The 25,513-nt window shown below is 52.8% G+C and overlaps 1 protein-coding gene across 2 annotated transcripts in view; it reads right to left on the bottom strand.

Annotated features, from left to right (window-relative positions):
• Positions 1 to 25,513, bottom strand: part of COL13A1 (collagen type XIII alpha 1 chain) — a 93,293-nt gene that overhangs the window by 20,559 nt on the left and 47,221 nt on the right. For both annotated transcript variants that reach the window (XM_084525064.1, XM_084525065.1), the window contains 25 exons: positions 23,900 to 24,016; positions 23,410 to 23,451; positions 22,544 to 22,570; positions 21,783 to 21,818; positions 20,516 to 20,578; positions 19,933 to 19,959; positions 15,579 to 15,623; positions 13,944 to 13,976; positions 13,107 to 13,133; positions 12,517 to 12,579; positions 10,681 to 10,734; positions 10,066 to 10,152; positions 9,778 to 9,822; positions 9,426 to 9,470; positions 8,767 to 8,835; positions 8,260 to 8,283; positions 7,307 to 7,360; positions 6,756 to 6,800; positions 6,278 to 6,430; positions 5,636 to 5,734; positions 5,144 to 5,197; positions 4,295 to 4,336; positions 3,751 to 3,777; positions 2,394 to 2,474; positions 362 to 397 (listed from right to left, as the gene is read on the bottom strand). In XM_084525064.1, coding sequence (XP_084381190.1) covers positions 362 to 397; positions 2,394 to 2,474; positions 3,751 to 3,777; positions 4,295 to 4,336; positions 5,144 to 5,197; positions 5,636 to 5,734; positions 6,278 to 6,430; positions 6,756 to 6,800; positions 7,307 to 7,360; positions 8,260 to 8,283; positions 8,767 to 8,835; positions 9,426 to 9,470; positions 9,778 to 9,822; positions 10,066 to 10,152; positions 10,681 to 10,734; positions 12,517 to 12,579; positions 13,107 to 13,133; positions 13,944 to 13,976; positions 15,579 to 15,623; positions 19,933 to 19,959; positions 20,516 to 20,578; positions 21,783 to 21,818; positions 22,544 to 22,570; positions 23,410 to 23,451; positions 23,900 to 24,016 — 1,395 coding nt within the window. The remainder of the gene's footprint in view (positions 1 to 361; positions 398 to 2,393; positions 2,475 to 3,750; positions 3,778 to 4,294; positions 4,337 to 5,143; positions 5,198 to 5,635; positions 5,735 to 6,277; positions 6,431 to 6,755; positions 6,801 to 7,306; positions 7,361 to 8,259; positions 8,284 to 8,766; positions 8,836 to 9,425; positions 9,471 to 9,777; positions 9,823 to 10,065; positions 10,153 to 10,680; positions 10,735 to 12,516; positions 12,580 to 13,106; positions 13,134 to 13,943; positions 13,977 to 15,578; positions 15,624 to 19,932; positions 19,960 to 20,515; positions 20,579 to 21,782; positions 21,819 to 22,543; positions 22,571 to 23,409; positions 23,452 to 23,899; positions 24,017 to 25,513) is intronic.

The raw sequence follows: 25,513 nt of genomic DNA, 5'->3' as shown, positions 1-25,513 counted from the left end.
AAAGCTGCTGTTGTGAAAAGGCTGCAAGCAAGGCTGCCATGGAGAACAACAGGGCGGAGGGGTGGAGACCCCTCGCAAGAAAGCAGAGGAGAACCGAGCACCATGGAGCCATGCAGAGGTTTCATTCATCTGGTTACTGAGATGAAGTGGAAGAGGTAGGCTGTGATCCCAGACAGACTCATGGTATCGAGAAACAAGCACGTGTCTTAATCACCTCCCAGGCTTGAACACCCCCCCGCGCCCCCAGAACCTGCTTTGGAGAAAACGAGGTTACTCCTGGCATAAACAAGACTGGTGGGGAAGACGAGACAAGTCACGATACGGGGGGAGGAACGTAGGGCAAAGGAGAAATGGAACTCACCGGTGGCCCAGGCCTGCCGTCCAAACCTGAAGCACCCTGAACAGGCGGGGAGGGTTCACAAAAACAAGGCAGGAGGAGAGAGGAGGAGGGTGAGGGGGGAAAGGAGAGGGGAGAGGTGAGTGAAGCCGTGACTTGAGACAAACATATGCTTGCAATCAACAACAACTAAAGGTCTCAAGGACAGGTGATGGTACTTACAAGCAAACCAACAAAAACAAACACTGAGTACATGTAATATTGACCTATATATCCTATATCTCCCTAAGAACATACATTCATTTCCCTCTTGCCATGCCACCAAGGAAACCCCTGAGGAAGGAGCTGCTCTATGACAGGTGAGGACGATGTGACAGTGGAGCTGAAGCTTGCACAGGCTTTGCACAACACAGACAGAGCTCAGAGGCCTTGCAGTGGCTCTGCCCAAGGCCCATCTCGCCCAGTGTGGTATCTCTGGCGAAGGCCAGGTGAGCAAGCTGAGGTAGAACTAGCACAAGCGGTGAGTTTCCTGCACTTGCACGTGACAAAGTCCTCAGCCTGTCAGCCACTGCTGCAGACAAACCAACTGAAATTCTGGCACAACGGCAAGCACAAAGTCTCACATGAAAAGCCAGCAGAGCCAACTGGGGGATTTTTGTGGCATCTTGGTAGTAAGCAGCATCAAACAGGTCCTGAAATATTTCCCCTGCATTTAGTTTGACAGACTGAAAACACTCTGGATCGTGCGATGAAAAAGCTTATGGAGAGAGGTGGTTCTGAAGAGGTCTGCAATATCTGTGCAGAGGTCAAAAGACCACATGCAGGAATAAGCCACAGGGCCCTGGTTTCTGGTGGGGCTCTGCAGGGTAATTCCCAGGGCATCTTCTCCTCAGACTGTCACAAGGACCTCCTTTCCCTGCCCTGTTTCCCTCAGAGCTGAGGGAACACCTGTTTGTACACAGAACGTTTATTTCTCAGGGCAGAATGGGGACTGGGTTTTTATTTCTCATGGCTTCACTGTCCTTTGGATATGAGCCTTCTGAAAGCATCCCCTTCTTGCCACTGGCTCTGCGAGGAGCCCGTGGCAAATACACTCACAACGAGCTCATGTGAGTGCCTAGAGTTAGAAGAAGTGCATCCAGGTGCTGGAAGGCAACGGCTATAAGCACAACTGAAAGAGCACAACATTTTACAAACAAAGACACGCACATCTCAGCCAAAGTTGGGGCAAGAGCTCTGGGTGATCAAACAAAGGCAGGCAAAGCCACACAGCACACAGGATGCGCTCCTGGTAGTGCAGGACTTTCAGCATGGGGAGATGGTGTGCTCGGCCATCAGTGCTTTTCCTGAGAGGATCTGGGGGCTGGCAGAGCAGCTGAGAAGGACTGAGCCCTTGGTAACTCATTCTCAGCACTCAGGAGAGTCTCAGGCACCGGGTGAGGAGGCTTTTTAGCAGATATGATGCGAGCTTTTCTTTGCAAAGTCCTCAGGTTTGTATCTAAAGCTCTTTTAACTTCATAATCCTGCCAAAATTCCTCCCTGCAAGCTAAGCAGTGCACTAGTGCTAGCCTGGTGTTACTGAGGTCACAAAGCAGGAAACAGCAGGCTTCTGGGGTGACAGGAAGGTACTGGATGGCGAAGGCTGGATGCACACAGAACCACCGCCCGTCTGCACAAAGCCTGGCGCAGGTGCCAGGCTGCTGGCAGGATGTTTCCTTCATTACTTCTGCACATCTCTGTGCTTCAGGGAGATGGGGGCGAGACCAGCCACAGCCCTTTCAAACAACGCATGGGAAAGTTACTGTTTTGCCCAAACCTGCCACAAGCAGGAAGAGCTAAAAGGATCAGTGATGCATTTAACGGGCCTTAGGAGATTAAGATTCTGTACAGAAACTGAAGCTTTGTAAGTTTAAGCAGCAAAGGCACAGTTATTTATAGATCATCTTTCTCTGACTTTACATATCAAATCCCTGCGTACATCTCCCATTGAGGGATCTTCTTACGGCTGAAACAAGTTTGGCTTGCTGCAAGTGCTGCTTGCTTCCTGGATACTTACGGGTAATCCCAGTGGCCCTCTGTCTCCTTTTTCACCCTGGGCACCCTTCTCTCCTTTCATTCCATCAATCCCTGCTTCCCCCTAAAGGAAGAAGGATGGAGCAGAAAATAAACCCACCGCGACACCACTTACATAACAAACATTCCTGTTCTGAAGGAGCAGAGGATGCGAGAGGCAAAGAACAAGGCTTTAGCCTGATTCTTGGCCCAACCTGAAGAAATCCAGTATCAGTCGAGTGACTTGCACGAGTACCTGTCCTACACCAGCGCCAGTAAGAGGGGAATCAGGCCCAGAGGATAACTGAAGATGGTCAAAGGGGGCCTGAACTTGCCTCTGTGTAATTCCCCCTGCTCTTGCAGGGGTTGTCAAGTGATTGTTTTAAATGGCTTCATGTTTAAACGTGTGAATTACTAATTACAGGGATGGAACAAAAACTTCCCCTCTCAGGACATCTCACTGCACTTGTTAGTTTAGCCTACACAGATCCTCTGTTTGGGGAGGAAATCGGTGCAGCAGTTTGTAATCCAGCCTGTGCTGTGCAAGACTGCCACCTGCAATTATTTGGCAGCCAGCCCCCGAGGAGGGGCATGTGCCAAGTCTTAGGGAAGTTTCCCCAGACACTTGATAGCAGTAGCTAGCGAGTTACGGACCAGGAAGGCAGATTAATTGTATTTGTAATCAACATTCAGAGAAGAAATGAATCAGGATAAATGTATCCTCCTCTCTAATGCCCAAATGGCACAGCGAGCCAAACGCTAAGCCTAGCCAGAATTAAGATGTTTTGCACATCTTCAAACCTTTGCTGAGAGAGCCAGGAAAACTGCAGATCTCACTGAATATTTCCACTCAATTATATATATTTTCACCTAGGTGCATTAGTTTAATGTGGGTAAACGGGTGGTGCAGACTGAACATGAACACATTTAGGTGGAGATTAGAAAGCTTCAAATCACCCGGAGGAGTGAAGTTCTTGAATGGGTTTACAGCAGAAGTCACAGTGTATAAAACCTGGCTAATTTTAAGCTAGAGGTCAGCTACTTAGGATTGTGTGACAGGCTGCCCGTCCTGGTGTATGGACCTTTTACCCTTCAGACAGAGATTTCAGCTATGCTCTCATGGGAAGATTTCCAAGGGCCAGTGGCTGCCTTCTTCCCTAGAACAGGAGAGCACGACTGGTTTTCTGGATCCTAAAATGAATGCTGCTAATCCATTTTCTTCAAGAAAGCATACAGGAGGTTTTATTCTCTTACCAAGTCGGAAGAAAAATAGCTTTGAAAGCTAAGGGGTTGTTGAAGGGAGTTCTTGCACCCCAGACAACCCTAGTCAAATTTCAGGATTTGAAGTTTCACAGCCTTACCTTCGGTCCCGGGAGGCCCTGAGCACCCTGTATTTGGGACGAGAAACAAGGGATGAGCAATGCTTAAGGGTGTGCCTTAAAAGCCAGGTATTGCAGTTCACTGTGCAGCACAGAGCTTTCATTTTCTGACATGCTGAGGGCACAAATGCTTAGCCCAAAGGCCTCTTTATTTGTGTAGAGGGCACTTCATGTACTGTTCTCATCTGGTAATGAGGAGGCTCTCGCCAAGAACAACCTGGCTGCAGGCCAGGCTTGCTATTAAGACCATTTTTGCAGTTGATCCCTTTAATCCTGTCCATCCCGTCTCACTACTGTCTTCCCTTTCATCTCAGACTAATGTAACCTTCTCCCTTTACTTCCCCAGCCCCTTCCCCAGCTCTGACCTGCCCTGGGGGTGGTTTGGAAACGATGCTAAGCATGTTCCTGCTTCAGTGCTGCAGCGTTTCTGGCAGTTATCTCCACCCAAAAGCCTCCCCAGCCACTTCCCACTCTATCCCCACTCCTGATGAATCAGGACTCCTCAGGTGAATCACTCAAAACCTACCGGAGGTCCTGGTGGTCCTTGAGGTCCAGGGGGGCCAGACATCTAGAAAGCAACACAAGAGAAGTCCCTGTCAACCCAGCAGCAGGTGAAGGGGAACTGCTCAGTGGGGAGGGCAGGGCACAGGCTGCAGCTGAGCTCTGCCAGGCTTGGAAACCTGGGCTGCCCCCGAGGGCTGTGTTAGGAAGTGGCAGCAATCCAGGACAGAGCAGCCAAGAAGCAGCAGCAGGATGCTGGGGAGGGTTATTGTGGCAGCTGCAGAGACTTAGGTGGAAGGAAAGCAGTGATTTTTATTTTTATTTTTATTCTTTTTCAGAAGAAGGTCCACTTCCACTACGGTCCCACTGTTACTGCAAGGATTCACAAGATTTACAGCTAAAATATCAAAATATCTGGAGGGAGGTTGCTGGCCCTACACGCACAAGAGTACTGATAGCCTGTGGGGCTCCTCACTGCAGGGTGCTACAGAAGTTAAGAGTGAGCTTTGAGGGGAGAAGTGACAAATTCGTGAACCCAAGATCTATTGAAAACATCTAGATCCAGGCAGGTATTTTTCAGAAAATCCCTTTGCCACAAATGCCAAGGAAAATAATTGTTATGCTTCTCGTAGGCTCCTGTTCTTCCCTAAGCATTCATTATCGATTGCTTGCCGTGAGCTAGGTTGTTCTTGTGCAAAGAAGTAGGGCAGCAGGAGCTAAAGAGGGCTGGCAGTTCAGCCCCACACGATGAAGCTGACTGTCCCTCCGTGAAGGATATGTCGTAAGAGGGGGGGGATGTGCTGGTTTCCAGCAGCCAAAAATCATCCCTCCCCCGCTGGCAGAGATTTCAGAGAAAATAAGAGAGGTGACCTACCGATTCTCCTGGGTTTCCTTTGTCTCCACGCTCCCCAGGCTCACCCTTCTCTCCCTGCACAAAACAGACCCTGTCACAAGAGCTGCACGCTGGTGCCTCGCTCCAGCAGGAGCCACCCGCAAGCCACCACATGCCAAGCAGCTCCCAAAGAGGGCTGGGAACGGAGTGGGGATGTGACACACAGTTCTGGTGTCCCTCCAGCACCCCTGCTCCCAGAGGTGACAGCCTACAGAAAGCGAGGCCCCTGGGAGCAGCGGGACACTGCCTGCCTCTCCCCAGCAGCCTCACACCTCTGCAGCACTACGGCACCCGAGAGAGGAGACACCCAGCTGGCTCCCCGCCTGCTGCTGGAGCCCCAGCAGATGTTTGCTGCCACCTGAACACCTCACTCCAAGGGACGGGGGCTCCTGAGACACTCTGCACTTTGAGGAATGTCCCTCTCTACGCTGTTTTCACCAAGCAGGAAAGCTCAGCCTGTCTGTTCACTCTTACTGTCAATCCTGGAAGTCCAATGGGACCCGGCAGTCCTGACGGTCCTGGCATCCCTTGGTCACCTCGTTCGCCTTTCTCTCCAGTGGGGCCATCAAGACCCTATGGATCAAGAAAGATTTGCAGTTTTCTGAAGAACTAAGGCAGGCATAAGAGACATTACCAGAGACAGGACAAGCTCCGGTTGCTCCAAGAGCACACTGCAAAACCTAGACAGCCTTCAGACACCTGAGGAAAGGGAAGGCTGCACCAGCATGGAAAACAGACAGCGAGGTGCCTGAACCCCCTCCTGTCATTGGGGATGTGCCGTTCCCCAGTGCAGGGATGGGGAGCTGCTTTCCTGCCTCCGGGTTCTGCTCACGGTTAAGCAGTTTGCGGCAGCCCATGCTAGAAACACTCCAAAAGCCAGCTGCTGTGAGAGCAAGAGGTTTTGTTTGTTTTTTTTCCCAGTAACCCTGTAGAGACGCAAGATGTCACTGCATAAAACCCTCTTGGCTAGGGCTGGGGATGCAGAAGTTGTGACAGGCTCAAGCCAGGACACTGGGCACTGCCCCAGTTCCTTAGGGGCTCTGAGACATCCAAGAAACCCCATAACCTGGAGGGCCACAAGGACAGAGCAGCACTGAGAGGCTCCGATTTACTTACCGGTGAGCCGGCTTGTCCTGGCTCTCCTTTATCCCCCTTCTGCCCTGCAGCCCCAGCGTGGCCGGGCTCTCCCTTTATCCCAGGAGGTCCGTCCTTTCCTGGCAGCCCATGAGGGCCAGGGGGACCCATTTCTCCTGGCTTGCCCCGTGGTCCCTAAAAGAAACCCACACAGCAACGAGTGAGCGTAGATAAAAGTTAGACTCCCGAGCCCAGAGCCTCTCTCATTGCTCATTCACTCAACACTAATGCAATTTGAAGGGGAAGGAAAAATAAATAGATTTGCCTCGCCATCCCAACTCTTCCTTAGAAGTCAGTACTTTGATAAGCCACTGACACACACTTCTGTGGAGCCAGATCATTTCCCCCTACCACCTCCCAGGGGAAAAGTAACTGTGCATCAGCAGCAGCAAGATGGAGCAAACTAGCCCAATTTAAGGCCACTGAAGGGAAGAGCAATCACAGAGGCACCTTGTCTTACCTTTTCTCCATCGTGGCCTGGAGGACCCGGCAAGCCAATTTCACCCTGAAACACAAGATTGTTACTCTGGCAGTTTGGAAGCAAGGACTCTGACAACTTGTGTGGCATTGGGATGATGAAGGATGGGCATTACAGAGGCAGTCAGCAGGGACTCTGACTTTGAAAACTAATAGTTACAGAAAAAGCATGGAAAACCCTGGTGAAACAGTACATCATGTGAGTTCTAAGAATTTCCCCAGCCTTGTTTACCCAGAATGACAGTTCACGGCCCCAGAACTGTAAGTCTCCAGCCAACACAATCCCTGCAGAGAGCAGTTCCCATAAGCTGCTTCTTAAAGGGGAGCAGAGCAGCAAGGGTCCCTCATCTTTGAGATAAGGCCTTGGTGGGAGAAAAGGGATTCAGGATTTCATGCATGAGGTGTGGTAGAGCCTGACCAGATGCATCCTGATAGTGCCGATAGGAAGAAGAGGAGCACAGGGGAGGGATGTGTGTGAATTCTGCCCAGCCCGCTCCCGTGTTTCCCTCAGCTCCACAAGGGCTGAGCAAATACCTTCTGTCCTGGTGGCCCTGGAGGTCCAGCCACACCCGGAAGCCCTGGTGGTCCCTAGACAAAGAAAAAACAGTTTCCAAAATATCATCAGGGTTTTTGTTTTTGTGTCTTGTACCCTGCTCCTCTGAGTTTACAGGGGAATTTTCCTGGGGACTCCTAGAATTGTATTTGCTTGGGAAGCTAAGCAATGGCAGGCCCTGAGTTAGCAACAGGCTAAATCCAAAGCAAGTTGTAGATAAGTATTCGTTGCTCTACTTTCACATGGAAGAAAAGTTACAACAGCTATTCCCTCTTAAAACTGAGAAGAACCTAGCAAGGTTTTCCCTTCCTATCTACAAAAATGTCTTTTTAGACTAGAGATCATAGGAGACATGACACTTCTTAGATCCTAATATTTATGAGCAGATTTTATGACCAGCTTTGGCAATTACAACTTTAAAGCAAGCAGCTTAGCCACTAGGCAGCAGCTTAGCCTAGCAAGTTGTGAAGCTCCCACCCATTTTGCTCTGCCCTGTTGTTGTTCTGTATTTTAAAAATCCAGCTCCCCCCACCCCTGCTTTAAACAATTAGATCTGGATGGGACTCATGTCAAATCACACTTGCCAGTGGTGAAATGATGTCCTCCCCACCCACCACAAAGTGCCCACCATGGACTGCCAGTGATCTCTATTGCAAATCGCCCAAGGTCTCTTTTTTTCCACTTGGGTCAGCCTCCCCTTGCTCTTCCCTGCCCCTCCTGCATTACATTACCTCTTAAATCAGAGAAATCAAGGGCCTGATTGTAATTCAAGTGCTAAGATCAGAAGGCAAGGTGAGCTCTTCCCTCAGCTGTCAACACTGCCCCAACAGCAAAGGCCAAAAAACCTTCAGTTGCACAAAACCCATCAGGCTATCTGCTTAGGATGAACATATGGCCACATGCTTAAAACCACACAGTGAAGCCAGGAACTCACCATCAAGGCCAAAGTTCGTATTTCCTAGGAAAAAAAGTGAAGAAACAGTAACAGTCATGTGAAAACAGAGACTCTTCCCAGGCTGGGTTTGTTCTCTATTAATGTAACACCAGCCCAGATGAGTAAGGACCTTATAGAATGAAGCCAAAACTCATCTCTGAATCCCATAGAGCTGTTATTCAGCAATTCCTCCCCCATCTCTTTCTTCCAAGCAGAACCCAGGCCAACCAGCAGCGCACAGCTCTGGGAGGCTTTGCAGAGCTTTCACCAGTGTACCCCAAGTCACAGGCCCCTCTTGAGGGGCTTCACATGGCCTTTGTGCCCACCCGTGCTAACGCACCTCCTAAACAAGGTACAAAAATATTTACTGAAACACAGCACGCAGTGAGCTCAAAGGGAGCTACAGAATAACCAAGTAATTCCTTTGCTGCTCTGGGTTTTCTGCATCCCCTGGGAAACAGTAAGGCACCCAACAGCTACCTCATGGGCAGCCAGGCAGTGGCTCACCTGGAGAGCTTCACTGATGTTGCCATCGTAGTCCATCATTTCATCCTTCCCGGGCTCTCCTTTGGGGCCCTGCAAAATACCAGACCTTTAGTCAGGGTTTAGGGATCGTCCTTCCCACGGTGCAGCCTGAGAGCTGCGGCTCACCCTAAAACAAGGAGGTGGCAGAGAGGGGGCAGTTTCACAAGGTTCTGGTTTTCCGTTTGTTGAACTGAGCTCAAAAGCATGTTTTAGAGAGGAAACACTACAGAACTGTACCCAGGTGTCCCTCAGACTATCAGGCAACAGTCAGGGTCTGGCAAACGGTGAAGTTGAGGCCAGAATCCAGGAATTGTCCTCTATTGCCAGACTTGGCATGTCAGCAAATGGCAGCAGCAGGGTGTCCGAGTGCCAGAATTCAGCCGGGGGTGCCCAGACACACTTCTTGCAGATGAGCTGAGCATGAGGTGGCTCAGAAGTCTATTTCCCCCCCCCCAAAGTAGCAGCACCTTCTGATAAGGGTATGGAGAAGTGGCCTGCGTCAAACTTAACCCTTGACCACCTGTAAGCACTTCAACAGATGGTGAGAACATCAAGAAAGCAGAGGCCCAACCTAGACCATCGGTGCTTAGACCCCTGTGAAGGGCCAAAACCCTTTAGAGGTGTTAGTGAAGGACACCTACCCGTGGGCCCATGGGTCCCTGCTCTCCCGGTGCGCCAGGCTCCCCCTGTAACAAGAACGTGCTGTCAGCAGTGCCCGTCACCTCGGCTGCTTCAGCTCCAGGAACCTCTTATCTCCGCTGGTCCTCTCTGACAGCCTAGGTTGGGCTAGAAGACCCTGCACATGCCTGCAACACCTCAGTGACCTCAAAGCTTGTAGGTTTTCTCCGTAGGAAGCGCTCCCCCAGACCAGCCTGACGGGCTCTCTGGCACCATGAGGTTCAGCGTGCTCCAGCACAGGCTGCTGCTGGAAGAGCTGCCTCTGCGGGACCAGGCCGGGTCCCAAGAGCTGGGTTGCACGCGAGCCCTCCGTACCTTTTCCCCCTGCGGTCCTGCGGCGCCAACGTGACCAGCTTCTCCCTGGGAGGGACAGAAAGGAAAGGGATCGTTCTGCATGGGGCGGGTGGTGCAGCTCCTGCATTTCCAGGAGGAAGGCCCACACCAGCCACTAACCGTAGCTTGAACAACTAAAACACTCTGCAGTAGCTGATATCCCTTCAGTGTGTAAGCAGAAATGGGGACAGATGAGTGCAGACTTCCCCCACGCCTCGTGCTGGGCACAACCCCTCACAACAAACTCCCCATGCAAGGAAAAGCACTCACCTTTGGTCCAGGGGGCCCAGGCAGACCTGGGGGGCCGGGTTCCCCTTTCCCTCCTGCCAAGGCATTCTCGCTATTCCCCTTCTCGCCCTGTGTGCAAGGAAAAACAGACCACGTCTCGCTCCAACTCTGCAATTTCACCTGGCAAGCCGCTGGCTTAGAGACTCAGGGCCCAGGATGAATTTTGTCACTGTCCCCCCGCCCTCAGCTGGCCTCCCGCTAGCCCAGGGACACCCCTGGGTGGCCACGAACCAGGCCAATATTGCTCCAGCTCCGAGCCCTGCCAGGGCTTCACCCAGCGCTCACCCCTTCGGCTCATTCCTCACCCCCACGCCTCCAGCTTGACCCCACTGTGGGTTGTTTTTTCCCCACTGTTGAAACCGAGCTGATAAAACCACTTGACAATGGCTTTTTTTGGGTACATCTCCCTCTGGATCTGCAGTTCTCAGGCAGACAGCCTTTCAGAGCAGGTACAAGAGCTGTAAGAGGAGTTGTTAAATCCTCATCCTCTCCTGCAGTGGCCACTGCCATTCAGTGCATGGTCCCCTTTCCCAAAGGGCAAGTGCCTAGGGCCTGGCTTGGGAGGTGTGATGGCCCCAAATCACAGACAATACAAACCTTCAGGCCGGGGAGTCCGGGAAGCCCAGGGTCACCAGCTCGTCCCTTCTCCCCCTGTTGAGGAAACACAGCCAGGGGCTGACTGCAGCCTGTGCAGGAGGAGCAGCCAAAGGAGAAGCTGCTCCTGCTCTCAAACCGCTCCCCTTCCCCTCTGGGATCTCATTTTAGGCACAGACCAGGCACCTGCCAGCACTGCCTGCTCGGGCAGGGAATTGTTTTCTCCTGCCCTTTGCCCACCTCTGCACATCACTGCCATCTCTCTCCCAAGGCAGGTGAGTGGGCAGGGGATCCAGACCCTCCCACCCGTAATGCTCTGGTCTGCTAAACCCTTCCTCCTGACAGTCCTCCAGCACAGGCTCTCCCCACTCCTTATAATTAGCGAAGCTGCTGCCCGGGGTGCCTTATCCTATTTGGGGTGCAGGAGCTCAGCTCTTCCCGCAGGAGCTGCCCACTGATTTCCCAGTTTTCACCCCACCACGAACCGCACTGCCCTGGCAGGGATCCCAGCCAGCGATCCTACACCTCTCCCGGGGTGGCTCCTGCCCCCACCTCCACACCCCAGCCTCATCACGCCGAAATAACAGCAGCGCAGCAGCTCGGTTAGCAGCCAAGCTCTGCGACACACGGTGGTGGTGGAAAGCAGCGAAAACAGGAGTTTGGGAAAGGGCAGGAGTGGGTTGAGGCCCCCGAGGGGATGCCCGAGAGCACAGCCCGCTCAAGGCACCCTGCAGGATGGGGGATGGCACAGGGCAGTGAGTAGAGAGGGCAGCCAGCACCCAGCCTTCGCTTGGTGAAGTGACTTTGCTTAGTTCACCACAGCATTTGGATCATCCACGGATGCCTGGGGTTCAGCCAGTGGTCTTGACGTTGAAATTAGGTTCTGTTAATCCTATCCCACCCAGCCCACGGTTTCCAGCTACTGCGTGCTGCCTGGGGCTCTGCCTTTTGTCAGGGCAGTGTGATATTGGAGGGGTTTTGATGCCACAAAGACATTTCAAGTGCATCACCAGAACAAGGTGTGTCCTTACCTGCAATCCTCACGTCTCCAAGACTAACAATTTGTGCAGATTACAAAGAACAATTGAAACCCCCTTTGCTAGCAGGTGCCTCGCTCTCTCCAGAGCAGCACCGCGTTCCCTGGTGCTGCTCCTCAGAGCTCAAGGGCACACATCTGGCATGCAGGGGGCTTGCATCAATGCTCCAAGAACAGACATGCACTGGCGGCTCCGTGGAAAATAATTAACAAGCAGTAATCATTTTTAGGCAATTCAGGAGTGCAGTGACCCCTTTCTCTAAGGTATTTCAGCCTGCCACCACCTGGAAGGCCCCCACCAGCGTTTCTCCCATAGCAGAGCATGCATCCATGAATAATTCTCTCCCTGGAAAGAATAAAAACCTCTTTTGGGCAGGACTTCATGCCCAAAGAAAAAAGTTTGGGCTTGAGAGTTTTGGTAAGGATATCAGAATTTAATCATCCCAAATCCTGTCCCTGTAAGGGCTACAAGGGCCCTACCGAAAGCTTTGTGCCACCTGAACACCGGTGTGAGGAGGCAGCTTTCCTGAGGAGGGAGGTCAGCTTACTGAACCCTGGCGTTATTTCTGGAGCCAAGAGGTGCAGAACTGTCCTCAGCTGTTCCCGGGACAAACCCACGCCCCGGGCCCCTCACGCTGCCCTGCCTGCTGCCAGCGAGAACACGCAAACGCACTTCACCAGCGGGGCAAGAGCCAGAGGAGGACACACGATGCCCCGCAAGCACAACGCAAGGCCAAGCAGGCTCCTGCCAGTCCCGCTCTCAGGGAACACAGCACACCAAGGCCAAACACGCGGTGTCCTACCCGCTGCCCCCTTTTCCCTGGCAAACCTGGGGGGCCCATCCTCCCTGGGACTCCGGGCTGTCCCTTCGTGGGGAAGAAAAGAGACAGAGAAGGGCTGTTAGGTGGCTGTAACACAACCCCGCCATTGGTGATGGAGAGGGACGGGGTATTTTTGTACCCTGCCCGCCGCAGGAACCCAAAGCAGGTCACACCACGCTGAGACAGGGAGGCTGGGCACGAACAGAGGCACCGCAGGGCAGAGCCAAATGGCTCTGTGGGCACAGAGGGGGTCTGGGGACAAGGAGCTCGCTGAGATAAGTGTGGTGTGTGTGTTTTGTGGGGTAGGGCCAGCAGGCAGCAGGAGGGTGCTCCCCAAGCCACAGGCACCAGCAGGAGGGAGGGAATCTGTTTGCAGTAGTCTCTCTCTCACTTGGCATCGCTGCATGTTACTGCCATTCACTATTGCCCTTGCTCATGGGGGCAGGTGTCATTGCGACCTGGGTTTGGGCACTGGGAAGTGCAGGGCTGTCCCTCAGCTCCCTCAGGGGAGGTGGGAAATAACACCACATGACAAAAATCACAAACAAAACAGAGTGATGCCTACAGAGTACCTTTTCTCCTGGAGTCCCAGGCTCACCCTGGTGGGGAAAAGACAGGAAAATAAAGTGAGAAAAAAAAATAAATAATAAAACAAGAAGACAGCACAAAACCTCCTAGAGCTCTCAGGGTGGAGGAAGGAACATTCCCCGACGGATGTCTGGCAAATAAAGGCATGAGGATGCATTAAATGCCTATTAAAACAAGCTCCAGGCAGAAGTACTATCTTCAGTAGACAGCTTCTCAAAAAACCCATCAAGCTTCAAACAAGAGGCTTTTGGGAAACTGAGTAACCACCTTTCAGGGTTTCAGGAAGAGACTTCCAGATGCAAGGGAGCATGGTGAGACTCTTCTGCTGGCTTTGAGGAACTCGCCTGCTCCTGGCTCTGTTTGCAGACTGCGAGGCTGCAGGCCCAGCTGCGATGTGGGGGTGTGTGTTAATATGGGAACCATGTGAGATCAGGGAGAAAAACCCTCCCCACCAGCTCTGGGGATAACTTCCTTATCTGTCTTTCCTGCAGCAGCTGGGGGCGATCAGGACAACAATCACTGCACATCTCAGATCCCTCAGGGGAACTTTCCGCCCCCTAATAGGCGCCCAGCTCATCCCTTGCTGTGCTGCCATCCCAGCCCTGCTGTGGAGCGCCGTGAGCTCACCAGGCTCTGCTCAGAGAGGTGCAGAGCAGCAGGGGCACTGCTGAAGGGGGACGTAGCCTCTCTGCCAAAAGCAATTCTGCGGTTCCCCTGCAGTGGGAGCTGTCTGACCATTTTCCCGTGCTCTCCTCGCACAGCTCCAGCCCTTCCCTTGGACGTGCCCTACTTGAGGGACTGCAGCGCCGCGCAGAACTGACCTTCATCCCGGCGGCGGCCAACCCAGGGGCTCCCTGTCAGAAAGAGAAGAGACAGAAACCTTGTTTAAATAAACTGGACGCGAGGTTTTTTGTCGTTAAGAAATAAAACAGTACCAGCCAAGTGAAACTATAAGGCAAAATCCACATCTTTTCCTTTCCAACACTCCGCAGTAATGCCGTAACGCCACAGAGCGCACGTCCTCCTTCCCCGCATGGGGCGTTCACCTAGGGCAGTGGCTTTGCTTTCCAGAAAGCTCCTCTAAAGGCAGAGATCGTGGGCACAGCCTGGTCACAAAACCAATTTCCACCCCTACCCTGCTGGTGAAGCAGGGGCCAACAAGCAGAACGGCATCAAATAACTGCGGAAAGCAAAGAGACTGAGGACCGGGTGCCCAGTCCAGCTCTTGATCCCAGATACGGAGCCCAGATGCTGCTTTTGTCAGAGAAGACGAGCCCTGCAGCAAGATGTTTTCAGGAGAGCTGCGCAGCCAGCCACCTTAGGGGAAAAAACGACTCCCAAGCACTGCAATTCGGGTGCCATTCCGCACCGCAGAGCAAGCCACCATAAAACCATGGGACTCAGCCTGCCCTGCAACCGGAGACGGGTGCTCAGGAGCCCCGGCAGACAGGTGCACCCGTGGACAGGCACATTTTCCTCAACAGCACGGATGCAAAAAGCAGGTCGTCGGCATCAACCCTTTGCTCTACAGTCTCTGTGTGCCCTGGGTTAGTATCAGTTAGGGGCGGGTGAAAATGTCCAGTTACAAAAGCAAAGATGAGGGGTAACGGGGGGTCTAAGGAGGGGGGAGGAGGTGAAGTAGTGTTAGGAAGTGGGAAATGACAGGGCTCGGGATGTAGCACATGAGGTAGAGAGGAGGACTGGGAGCCAAGTTCAAAGTAAAGAGAGCTTGGAAAAGTTCAAACAAGGAGGAGTGGGGAGCCAGAGAGCAGCGGGATCATACCTCTCAGCTTTCTGAAACAGAAATCGGGGACAAAGCTAAAAAACACAAGGACAGAAGATGGAGATCAGGGATTCTATGCAATAAAAGGGGGGAAAAAGCATTCCAGAATGTCTCAGGGGTCAGTAGGTTTTAGTGAATATGGGCTGGAGTTATGAAAGGGATTATGTGCAGAAAGTGGCTGGGGTTAGGTTTTCACGGTACATTTGGGATGCCTGCCCCTCGCTCTTTGGCCTTCAAATGGCAGCGAACGCAGATGTTATTTTCTAGTACTGATCCCAAAACGCAGCCAGGCACACGCATGCAGGCTTGCTCGCACACACCGACCCTGACCCATCGCTGCACCAGTCTGGGTCCGTGCCTGCACAACCCCGTGAGCCAACACGCAGCGGGGGCAGGCTCGCAGCGCGGCCCCCAGCTCACAGAGCACAAATTCTGGGTGTTGCCAGCCAGCATCAGACCGGGCATGCCGTTTGCTTGGTGAAACCCTTCTCCCCCTCACAGTCAGTGCCAGGAATCGGGCCCTACACTTGGCAATTTAGAAGCGGGAAGAACTCAGCTGAGGGCAGCCGACAGACACACGCACACCAATCCAGGTGATGCTCGCGCATCAGGGCCAGCCGAGCGTTGTGGGGAGGTCAGGCAGACAAACAGCACCGTGCTTTTCACAAGGTACCTTCATGCCGTGTCTTCCCGGCAGCCCTGGCATGCCTCTCTCCCCCTGGAAGCAGAGCAAGAAACACAGGAAAAGAGCAACAGACACAAGGTGGTGGGACTTCTTGGGGGGACTTGCACTTCCCTGCTGGCATGGCAGCGTCCCCCTCAGTGGGAGCCCACTGCCACCCCCCCAAAAAACATCCCTCAGCTCAGAGCGGGGAGTTCCCAAGGGCACAAGCCTTCCTTTCAACTGCACCACCAAAGGTGAGGGCTCTCTGGCCACCCAGCAGCGCGAGGCCCAGTGAGGAACCGAGCAAAGGGATGAGAACTGCAACAAAGCAGGGACAAAACCAAAACAAAAAAACCTTCCCCATCCTCCTTGCACTTCTGCTGTAGTTGTGGCTTAAGACTCATCACTTCTTGCTCAGCCAGCCCGTGGCACGCTCCCTGTTCTGCTCTAGAAAGATCCCAAAGCAAAAAGAAGTGCCGGATCCTGGGAAGGTAAATTCAAGGAACCCGGTGGGCCACCAGCTCTGCCAAACCAGGGTGCACTGAGGACACGGACCTAACTGCAAGAGACATCTTCCTTGGGCTGTGCTGGTTCACTCAAACAAGCAGAAGTGTGGGTTTTTACACAGATGCTGAGCTAGGTGTCAGGGTCACACCAACAATTTAGAAGGCAGAAGAGAAATACCCTTCTTCCTCACAAGCTCGTTGTTTAATAATAAGACATAACCATTGCACGGCACATTTTATCCGCTGAGCTCAGAAGATTTTTTTGAAAGGAAAAGTTCCAGTGCAGGACAAGGCTGACAGAGATGAGAGATCGCAGATTAGAGCAGCAACAGCGCTGGGAACAAAGGCAGCCTCTGTGTCCTGCTGCAGGATTCCAGCCCGCAGCCACTACAGGATGAACAAACCTGTGCGGGGAAACATCAACTCCAGGGTTTGCTTTGTGTAGCCAGCCTGGATTTTAGCTGATACAAATGAAAATGAAACATCTTCAGAGAGGCTGCTTACTGATGTTGTTGTTTTTTTTCCTGAATGAGACAAGACCAAAGGTTTCTGCTGGGAGCACCTGTACCACGGAGCACGGCCCCACAGAGCAGCCCTGCACGGGGAAGTAATGCCCCATCCCAGAGAGTTTCTGGGATGCCTGAAGAGCTGTTTAATTATTTAGCCCTGTGAAAGCAAAGCCACCCTAGTGAGAAAGAGCGAGGTAACCCCTAACAGGGGGCAAGTTACAGAGCAACCACACAGCCCTGACATTTTCTGATGATGGCCTCAGACCGTTTGCACAGCCCCCATCAACACCTGCAGGATCACACAGGCCCTAGAGCTAATTAGAGAGCAGAAACAAGCAGGACGCTGCACCGTTAAAGAGCAGAAAGAAACCTCCGAGCCACAGCTGGAGGATAAGCAGGAAAAGCAAGGCTCCAGAACATCTTTAAGCCCCTAAGTGCTTGAAAGCCCTTGTAAGGCAGTCAGTACCCACTGTGCTGATGGCTTAATGCTCTCCCCACGTCCTTCGTGCCAAGGAAGGGCTGCACAGCGTGCCGTAGCCACCACCAAAATGATGGAGCCAAGCCAGAAGCCAGGAAGGATCACCAAAGGCAGATGTGGGAGGTGAAACACCCAGCTCAGGACCCCAGGAAGGCAGCCAGCAGCATCTCCTGGCTCTCCCAAGCTTTGTGCTGTCTTAGGAAATACATCCAAGCTCCTTGATCCCTCTGAAAGAGAGATGCTACCCCTCTTGTCCAGCAAAGGGGAAGCCCCTGCTCTTGGTGAGCAGCTTTATAGCTGCTCAGTGCCAGCCGTGACAGAGCACGCCCTGTGCTAATCAGCTCGTTAGCAGCACTGGCTATGGGCTGCTAATTACACCCGAGACCCTTACTTCTGTTCCCCTTGCTGCGACAGGCAGAAGACGTGGAGTTATTGAGCAACTCTGTGGCCAATTTCTTCTTGCTCTTTCCTCAGAGAATGGGAAAAAGCCTCATCCTAAGGAGCTTTCATAAAAAGAGACAGAAAACGTCAGCTAAGCCGAATGCAATTGCCAAGCTGGGGGGCAGCAAGTGAAATGCTTACTGAAATGACCCAGCTGGTCATACTTACAGCTTGCCTAGTGGCCTTCAGGAGACACAGATGTAGGCCTCGAGGTTATCAAATGGACAAGGGGGTTGAATTCAGTCTGTAAGCCCCTGCAGCAAGGCAGGGCCTTGAGATGTTCTCCCCGAGCACAAGAAGCAGTGATACGCTGCACAAAATTGATCGCTCCAGCTCAACCATGAATCAGCTGCGGTATCTGAGCTGGGCTCCCCAAACAAAGCGCAGGTAGATCCCGGCCAGGGTAATTGAATCCAAAGGTGGAAACATAAAAAGCTTCCCCGAGTCCCAAATGGCCCTCCTGGAAGGGAGGCAGGCAGGAAGGAGAAATTTCCGGGGGCAACAAATTCATGCACCATGTGGATGCTCAGGAGCTGCTACTGGGTGATGTCTGGCTGCTGATTTAGGGCTATCTCTTCACTTTTGTTTCAATTCCTTGGAGCAAAGAAGAAAGGAAGTAGAAAGAAAAGCGATACTGACAGTAACAAATGAAAGTCTGTGTGTGAAAGAACAGGCTGTTTGGGGACCGGGGAGGTGGCCCTACAGAGCTCCAATTTATTAGCACAAAAAGCGTGGCAGGTTTTGCTTCCACTCTTTATGAAGCGAGATGAGTAAGGGCCCAAGTAGCTAGAGCACGTCTCCAGGCTCACGCTGAGTCTCTAAAACAGCTCAGAGAAGGCTCTCAGCTGCGGATGACCCTGAGACATCACTGAAGACTTGGAGATTTCCCTTTTGCCAGAGCCCAAACGCAAAGAGCAGGCAGAATGGCTGCAGAGCACAAAAGCTGTGGGGGGAAAGGACGGCCTCCCTCTCTGCTTGGTGCAGGCTGCTCTGCAAATGACAGATGCCAGCTCCTTCCCCCATCTCTGCCCCTGGTCCCCTCCCAGATACCCGAGAAAGGGGGAAGAGGAGAGCGTGAGGAGCCCCTAGGACCTCCATGAAACAGCAATGCCAAAAAGTAAACTAGAATTGACTCAAGGGCTTGGGAGGCCTTCTCAGATCCATTATCTCCTGCGAAGGCTTTGTTTTCATCCCATCTGGGATGAAGAGGTTTCTGTTTGGGCTCCAGAAGGTAAATCAAGGGCTGATTAGTCCTTGTACGTGGGTGCGAGCAGAGCAGGTGTCTGCTAACTGGGAGATGTGGGAGCAGGGCCGGAACGCGGCCTCTCCTTCCAGACTTCTCTCCCACCTAGGCCGTGCTCCAACTTCAGTCCTGCAGTTCAGCTTAATTGGAGAGCACCTGGCTGTCGAGACAGCAGCGAATTTGTAGCTCCCAGAGCACCCAGCCCTGGGTGCAATTCTGCTTTCATTTGCACGAGCACAAACCAGAAGCAATTCTTTTGTGCTCGGTGGAATCGCACTAACGCGAAGATGGACACCGGGGAACCTTTGGACTCTGCATGCTCCGTGTTATTTCTGAGGAGGCATTGTTTTCTTGCAGGAAGACAATGCTGCTGTGATACTCGACTGTTAAACCAGAGCCTGCATTCCCAAAGAGCACTTCCTGAAATTTGATGTGCTACATCCAGCCACGTTTAGTTCTGAAGGTGCCTTTTCTTCTGTTTTTCAAACAGGGACGCGCCCAGATGGAAAAAATACAGCAAATGTGTATGCTGCACCATAAACGAGATGCATGCTACACACAGAATACTTCAAATGGCTGTGTCACTGTTAATGCCTTTCAAAATACTGCAGAACCAATCCTTTCTCGTGATGTTTAAAATGTATGGCATGACACGGGACGCTCCGACTGTCATGAGCACTTGCCAATGTTGTAATGTTTTAAGCACAGTCTACATTGAGTAATATACGTTAAATATATGGGTACAGTAAATTTTAGGCAAATAGATAACATCTGGGCACAGACCATATGAGGCTGTAAAAAGTGTACAGAAACAGACAGAAAAGGCTGGTGCCAAACCTCAGCCTGAGTTGCAGAGTTTGAGTGGATTTGATGCGTCAGCTAACCAGATTTTATGAGGAAACCCCAACCCGTCCCATCGCATGGAGAGATGCAACAAATCATTAGCAAGCTTCAGAGTCAGAGAAATGCCTTTGCGAAGAATCAAATTCCACCGAATGGATAAAGGCTGCCTTTATTGCCTGAGCGTGGAGAGTCTGTTTGCTGTTAATGGCAGCACAGATGTGTACTCCATTAAATACCCCACAGAGCTGCCTCAGACCCAACTTCCTCTTACAACCCAGCAGCCCAAGGAGCAGCATCTCCCAGATGATCTACTGTGGTACAAAACCATATTGCTCATGCCTACCTTTATGCCGGCGTCCCCTTTTTCACCCTGCCCGGCGAAGAACAAAGGGAGAAGAAGCAGAGAGGGACAGTGAACATCAGGAGAAATCGAGCGAGCAGAACAATCTTAACAGCAAAGGGCCAAAGAGAAAGTTGCTGAAGGAGGGAGTGGGTGATAAAAGCAAGCCCAGATGTCTGGAGAAACCACACTGCCAGTCTAAATGTGGGCTGTAACCCGTCCCTCGTGGGAATGCAAGGTGGCTCACCTTGCTGTAGTGGATGCTGGAGGTAGCCCACACTAATCCCTCCTGCATGTTTTGGGTGCAGACTACTCAACCATTAAACTGTTCCGGGGAGCAGAGTGTCATCATTCTCCCAGCCTTAACGCAAAAGCCTCTAAAAGGCAGGTCAGTTCTGTTCTGGTACAGGGACCTGTTTGGGGCTAATCCTGGTCCAGGTTCAGGAGCAAGTCTTTCTGTGTGCATGCCTTACACCAGGCAGGGAATCTGCTGCCAGCCCCTGACCCTGTGTTTTCCTTTAGCATCTCTGGGCTTGTGTGGCACTTGTCTGCCCCTGCAGCCTCACCGGCTGCACCCAGCAGTTACCTTGGGGCCCGAAGCTCCAGGGAGGCCGTGCGCACCAGGCAGGCCTGCCGTGCCCGCCTCCCCCTGGGGAAGAGAAGAGATGAAACAGAGAAAAAGAAGCAAACAGAGTGAGCAAGCACGAAAGGGAGCGTGCAGGATGGGGCAGCAAAGGTGGGAGGGGTCCTGCACACAGGTGCCTGCCCGCCAGGCGTCACTAGGAGAGAAGCACCTCCCTGCATCAGGAAGGATGCTCAGGGTGCAAAAAGCATGGATTGAAGGGAACGGGCCCACAATCCTGTATCCTAGCAGAGCTAACACCTTTGAGCAGCTCTTTGCCCCGTTATCCCTTTCCTCGACCCACTCACCGGGGAGGATTTTCTCCCCTCCTTTCACCCGTTCCTTCCACCTTTCCCAGGGAAAGGTCGCAGCCTTGGGCTCGTTCCTCCAGCCAGAGCGCGGGCTCTTAGCTCAGCAAGTAAATTAGCCAGACAAGTTGTTTCACATAAGAGGGGCTCGTAGCAGAGGCCCTCACCACGAGGTCATTGCAGAGACCCCCTCACTGCCCGCCCGGCGCCCTCAGAACAGGATGGGCCCTTAATGGAAAAACCGACGGTTCACGGGGACAGGAGGCAATAAATTGCATCTGTCTGCAGGAGTGGGCTGTGGTCCGCGGGGGCTATAATTTCCACTTCCTGACAGAATAAAAACTTCTCGGTTTATACAGGACTAATTAAAAAGCTCTAAGGTCTTGCCATTTTGCTCACAGAGCACCCGTAAAGCAGCGCAGGGAGAACACGGGACACAGGACTCCTACCCACTGGGAGCATTCACCTTCCCCGTCTCCTGATGACATCTCTTCAGCAGCGTCCCTTCATTCCCTTTCCCTCCTTTGATCTCCCTCTGCGCCTTTCCCCCATCTCTCTTTCTGTCTCCATTACACCCTCCGGACTTGACTCAACCCTGCTGTTAATTAGCAGATGCTAATTTAACCAGGGAAAGGATCAGCTTTTCCCTGCTTTATTGCAGGGAGCTATACTTAGCCAGGATTTGGCCCTTCCAGGTAGCGCAAGAGCCAGATCTCAGGCTGGAAGTGGCTGTAGAGAGGCACATGGACAGGGAGAACTCCATACCACTACTGCTGGAGGGTTCAAGGTGACAGTATGGGATCTGTGGGCCTGTCACAGCCCCTGGTCCAGCAGGAGCAGAGCTGGGCAGAGAGCTCCAGAGGAGCCCACAAGGCATCGGTGAGGCTGAATTCACTCAGCAGTACTGGAAGTGCCCCTCTTACCTTTCTGCCGGGGTATCCCTGAATCCCAGGGTCTCCCTGCAAGAGGAAAAAGACAAAACGAAGTGATGCTTGCGCTGAGAAGGACAGGTCCCTGCCCCTTCCCCTGAAGAGATGCTGGCACAAAAGGCCACTGCATGAGGAAAATACACTTTTTTGCTCAGAGGGACCCCCCCAGCTTGCTGAACCTCCAGCCTCAGGGGTCCCTGTTACCTGCAGTGACTGACACCAGCAGGAAAGATGCAAAACCCACTGGCAGCTGGGGAGCTCATGCCAGCTCTGTGCTTCCTATCTCCTCACCCTGGCTAAATATCTCAAACAAAAACAAATGGGGGTGGGCAGTTGCAGCTGAAAAACAACAACCACCCCCCCATTCGCACTTTGGCAAGTGAATAAATGGGAAACTGTGGTGGAGTTCACAATAGCATTGCAAAATCGGTTCCTGAAGCGCTGGTAAATGCTTTGAGAGTGGAAGAAGCCAATAAAGCTGTGTGTGGCAAAGAATTTTGCAAGAGGGGCTGATGAGGCGTGCCTTGCTCTGCTGAGATGCAACTCAGACACTTTGCCAGGGTAAAACCCATGAGTCAGCAAGCAAGCTGGGCCCCGAAGGCAATACAGAGCTGGGGCAGAAATCTTTTTCAGATATTTGATGTAACCTCCTTTCCCCCTCCTCCAGCCTTCAAAATGTACACTTCACCCCATGCCAGCAGAGTCCACCTCTCAGTTTATCACCCTGCTCTTCTGAGCGAGGCCAAATGTCTCACCTTTGGTCCAGGAGGCCCAGGTAAGCCCTGTGGGTAAAATCAAAGCAGACACTGGAGTTGGCAAATGTAGACAACATTATACAGACTTTGGGGTGATGCTGACTGATTTGGCTTGAAATACACCTTTACAGAAATGATTTGCTTAGGTGAGCTACATCCCTGACCTATTTTTCATGTAAATAACATTTTAACCCATACTCCCAAATATTTCATGCCCGTGCTGCTCCATTCCCCCAGGCCTGATCTCACAGAATCCAAAGACCAGAAGCTGCTTTGCCTCGTGCACTGTGCTCCAGAATCTTTCCTGTTTCTCTGGCTTTGCTTGGGAAACTCCTTCCCAGCCCACTGTGCAGCTCTGGAGTAAATCAGGCATTGGCAGCTTTCTCCGATTAGCTAAATAGAGGGAATATATTAACAAACAAACCACTTGTGTTTTGAAATGAGAAATAACCAAACAATTTACCTGCTCTGAACCACGAAGCACACCGGATATGCGTGCATGTAAATATAAATAAACAAAATATCCATACGGGAGCTGCCTTCCTGATGTGAGCAGACAGGAGGAGAAAACTATCCCAGACATGCTTTGATACCTATATCACCCTTGATTTTGCCTGCTTATGGCAATCCAAATGTTTAGTCACCATATCCTTGGCTCCTCAGAGCTCAAAGAGAGAGGAGGATGCTTGCAGGACACCCGACACTCCATCACGTGGAGAGAGGCACTTTGGCCTCAGGGGACAAGACTTGCTTGTCCTTCTGGAAGGCCTTGAAAAGTCCTGCAGATGGCAGCTCCTTTCACAGGGGCCAGCACGTCACGCTTCTCCCCAGAGCACCCAGGAGGGGAGCTGGGTTTTGGTACCCACCTTTCCATCTCTGCCAGGCTTCCCCGGTTCTCCCACTCGGCCCTGTTGCAAAAGAGAGGCACATTAGCACGATTTTCTGCTCTGTCCCCTGACACTTAGCAAGGGGCTGTATTTTACAAGGCGCTGTAGTTTTCGCCCTTCTGGGCTGCTTGCTGCCAGCCTGAGAGCAGGACAGGAGCAGGACTTCAAAGGGACGGCAGGGATTTTTATCAGCCAGGTTTCTGCTGCGAGGGGGATAATTACAGCCTGCGTGTTACTTCCGTCTGCAGAGGAGGAGGAAACGGGGCTGGTGTCACCCCCTTGCACGTGTGTGTCCAGATAGCGACAGCACAGGGTGCCCGCCCGCCCTCCCTCCTTCCTGGGAACTTCTTCCTCCCCACACACCCGCATCCCCTGCAATTTCCCCGCCCGTGGCTCCAGCAGAGGCCAGAGGAAATTGCCTGCACTCTAGGAAGAGGAAGCTGAAAGGCTTTTTCTTAATCGGACTTACGGGCGGCCCAACTGGCCCGGGCTGTCCTGGGGTTCCCTCGGGTCCAGCCGGTCCAGAGGGCCCTGGCGGGCCAGGGGGCCCCGGGGGACCTTGGATTCCTGCTTGTCCTTGTTCTCCCTGAGGTTTGTTAAAAAAAGGGGTTATCGGCAGGCAGAGCAAACCCATCACCCCAACACCCCGCCACCCACGGCAGGTCAGCCTGGCCGAAGCAGAAGAGGCAGAAGCAAGCCCCAGGTTAGTGCAGGAGAGGTTTCCAAGAGGCAGAGTCCTTCTGAGGACAGCTCCCCATGGTCACAAAGCCAGCTGAGGCCACCTTCTCAGAGCCCAAAGGGATCTACAGATGACCAAGCAGTCCAAACAGATCTTTTCCTTTTTCTTCGCAAGTCGGTGAAGTACGATTTACGTGTTAGACATCTCCTGGGCTTCTCAGGAGGCTTTCCAAAGCACTTGACAGTCACATGTGAAGCGAAGCCTCCCGTGGCCGCGCTGGCATTCCCGGCAGAGCTGCAGCGTCCTACCTCAGCCTGTTTTTCCCCCCGCGCTCCGTGTGTTGGACAAGGCTCCCTCTGTTTTTCCAAGGACCGAAAGCAGAAATGCCACAAAAGCGAACGAAAATAACACGATCATCATGGCATTTCTGGAGCTCGCCCAAAGCAGGCCTACGTACGCCAGGCAGAGCCAGTTTCTGGAGGATTTCACAAGGCAGTGCGTGCGGGGCCACCTGCCCTTTCCAGCTCCCCAAACGAGGCCGTCCCAGCCGGTTCCTCCCCTCGGTAGCCCTCCGGCGGCTGCGGCTCATGCCTCAGCAATGTCATCTGGCCCCGAGGACCAGGACTCGGGACCAAGCGGCGCTGCGGAGACAGTGGGTTGGAAGCGCCCCGCTCGAATACCAGACTGCTGATCTGTAAGCGATGGATCCAGCTCCATCACAACTCCTCCGGCCCCGCTGCTGCCCCACGGGCTCCCCTCCTCGTGGCCACATCGTGACACCCCGCTGCCGGCGACCCACCTTAAATCTGACCGGCTCTTTTTCCACGGGAAGCTAGGGATCAAGCGTGGTGGTTCCCCCGTTGTAAAGCATTGGGTGCCTGCTGGTGGGTAAAACCAAGCCCACTGTCACGCAGCGTATGCAGGGGACAATGCACAAAATCTGTCCCCTGGCTGCGTGCCTCACCAGGGTGATGTTTATCCTGGCTGCCTGCGGTGCAAACACGGAGATACGGGGACATCTGCTTTGTTTAGAACGAGAAATGAAAGAAAGGAGCTGCAAATTTCAGCCCGACCGCCGTGAGCTCTGTTCAGAGGAAAAATTTCCGAGGCGTGGGCCAGGCGGACGGGAGGCTGGGGAACTGGGAGCGGGGGCCGGCTACCTGGCAGGGGATGTGGAGATGGATGGGGAGAGCGGGAGCCCTGCCCCAGCACGGTGAGCGGCTGCAGGGGGCTCACCCAAAGCCCTCCTCGTGTTGGCTTCGTGTGTAAGGCACAGCGAGTGCCCATCCATGCAGATCCCTCAGCACGCGAAACGTTACTGCCACATGGCCGCGGTCTTATTAATGCATTCAGCACGAAAAGACCCCCACAGATCTGACTGGCCCGTAAGCGGATACCCTAAGG

Source organism: Aythya ferina (genome assembly GCF_964211825.1).
Source record: "Aythya ferina genome assembly, chromosome: 7".
Classification (NCBI taxonomy): domain Eukaryota; kingdom Metazoa; phylum Chordata; class Aves; order Anseriformes; family Anatidae; genus Aythya; species Aythya ferina.
Note: the sequence above shows the minus strand (reverse complement) of the source record. Positions and strands in the feature narration are given on the sequence as shown.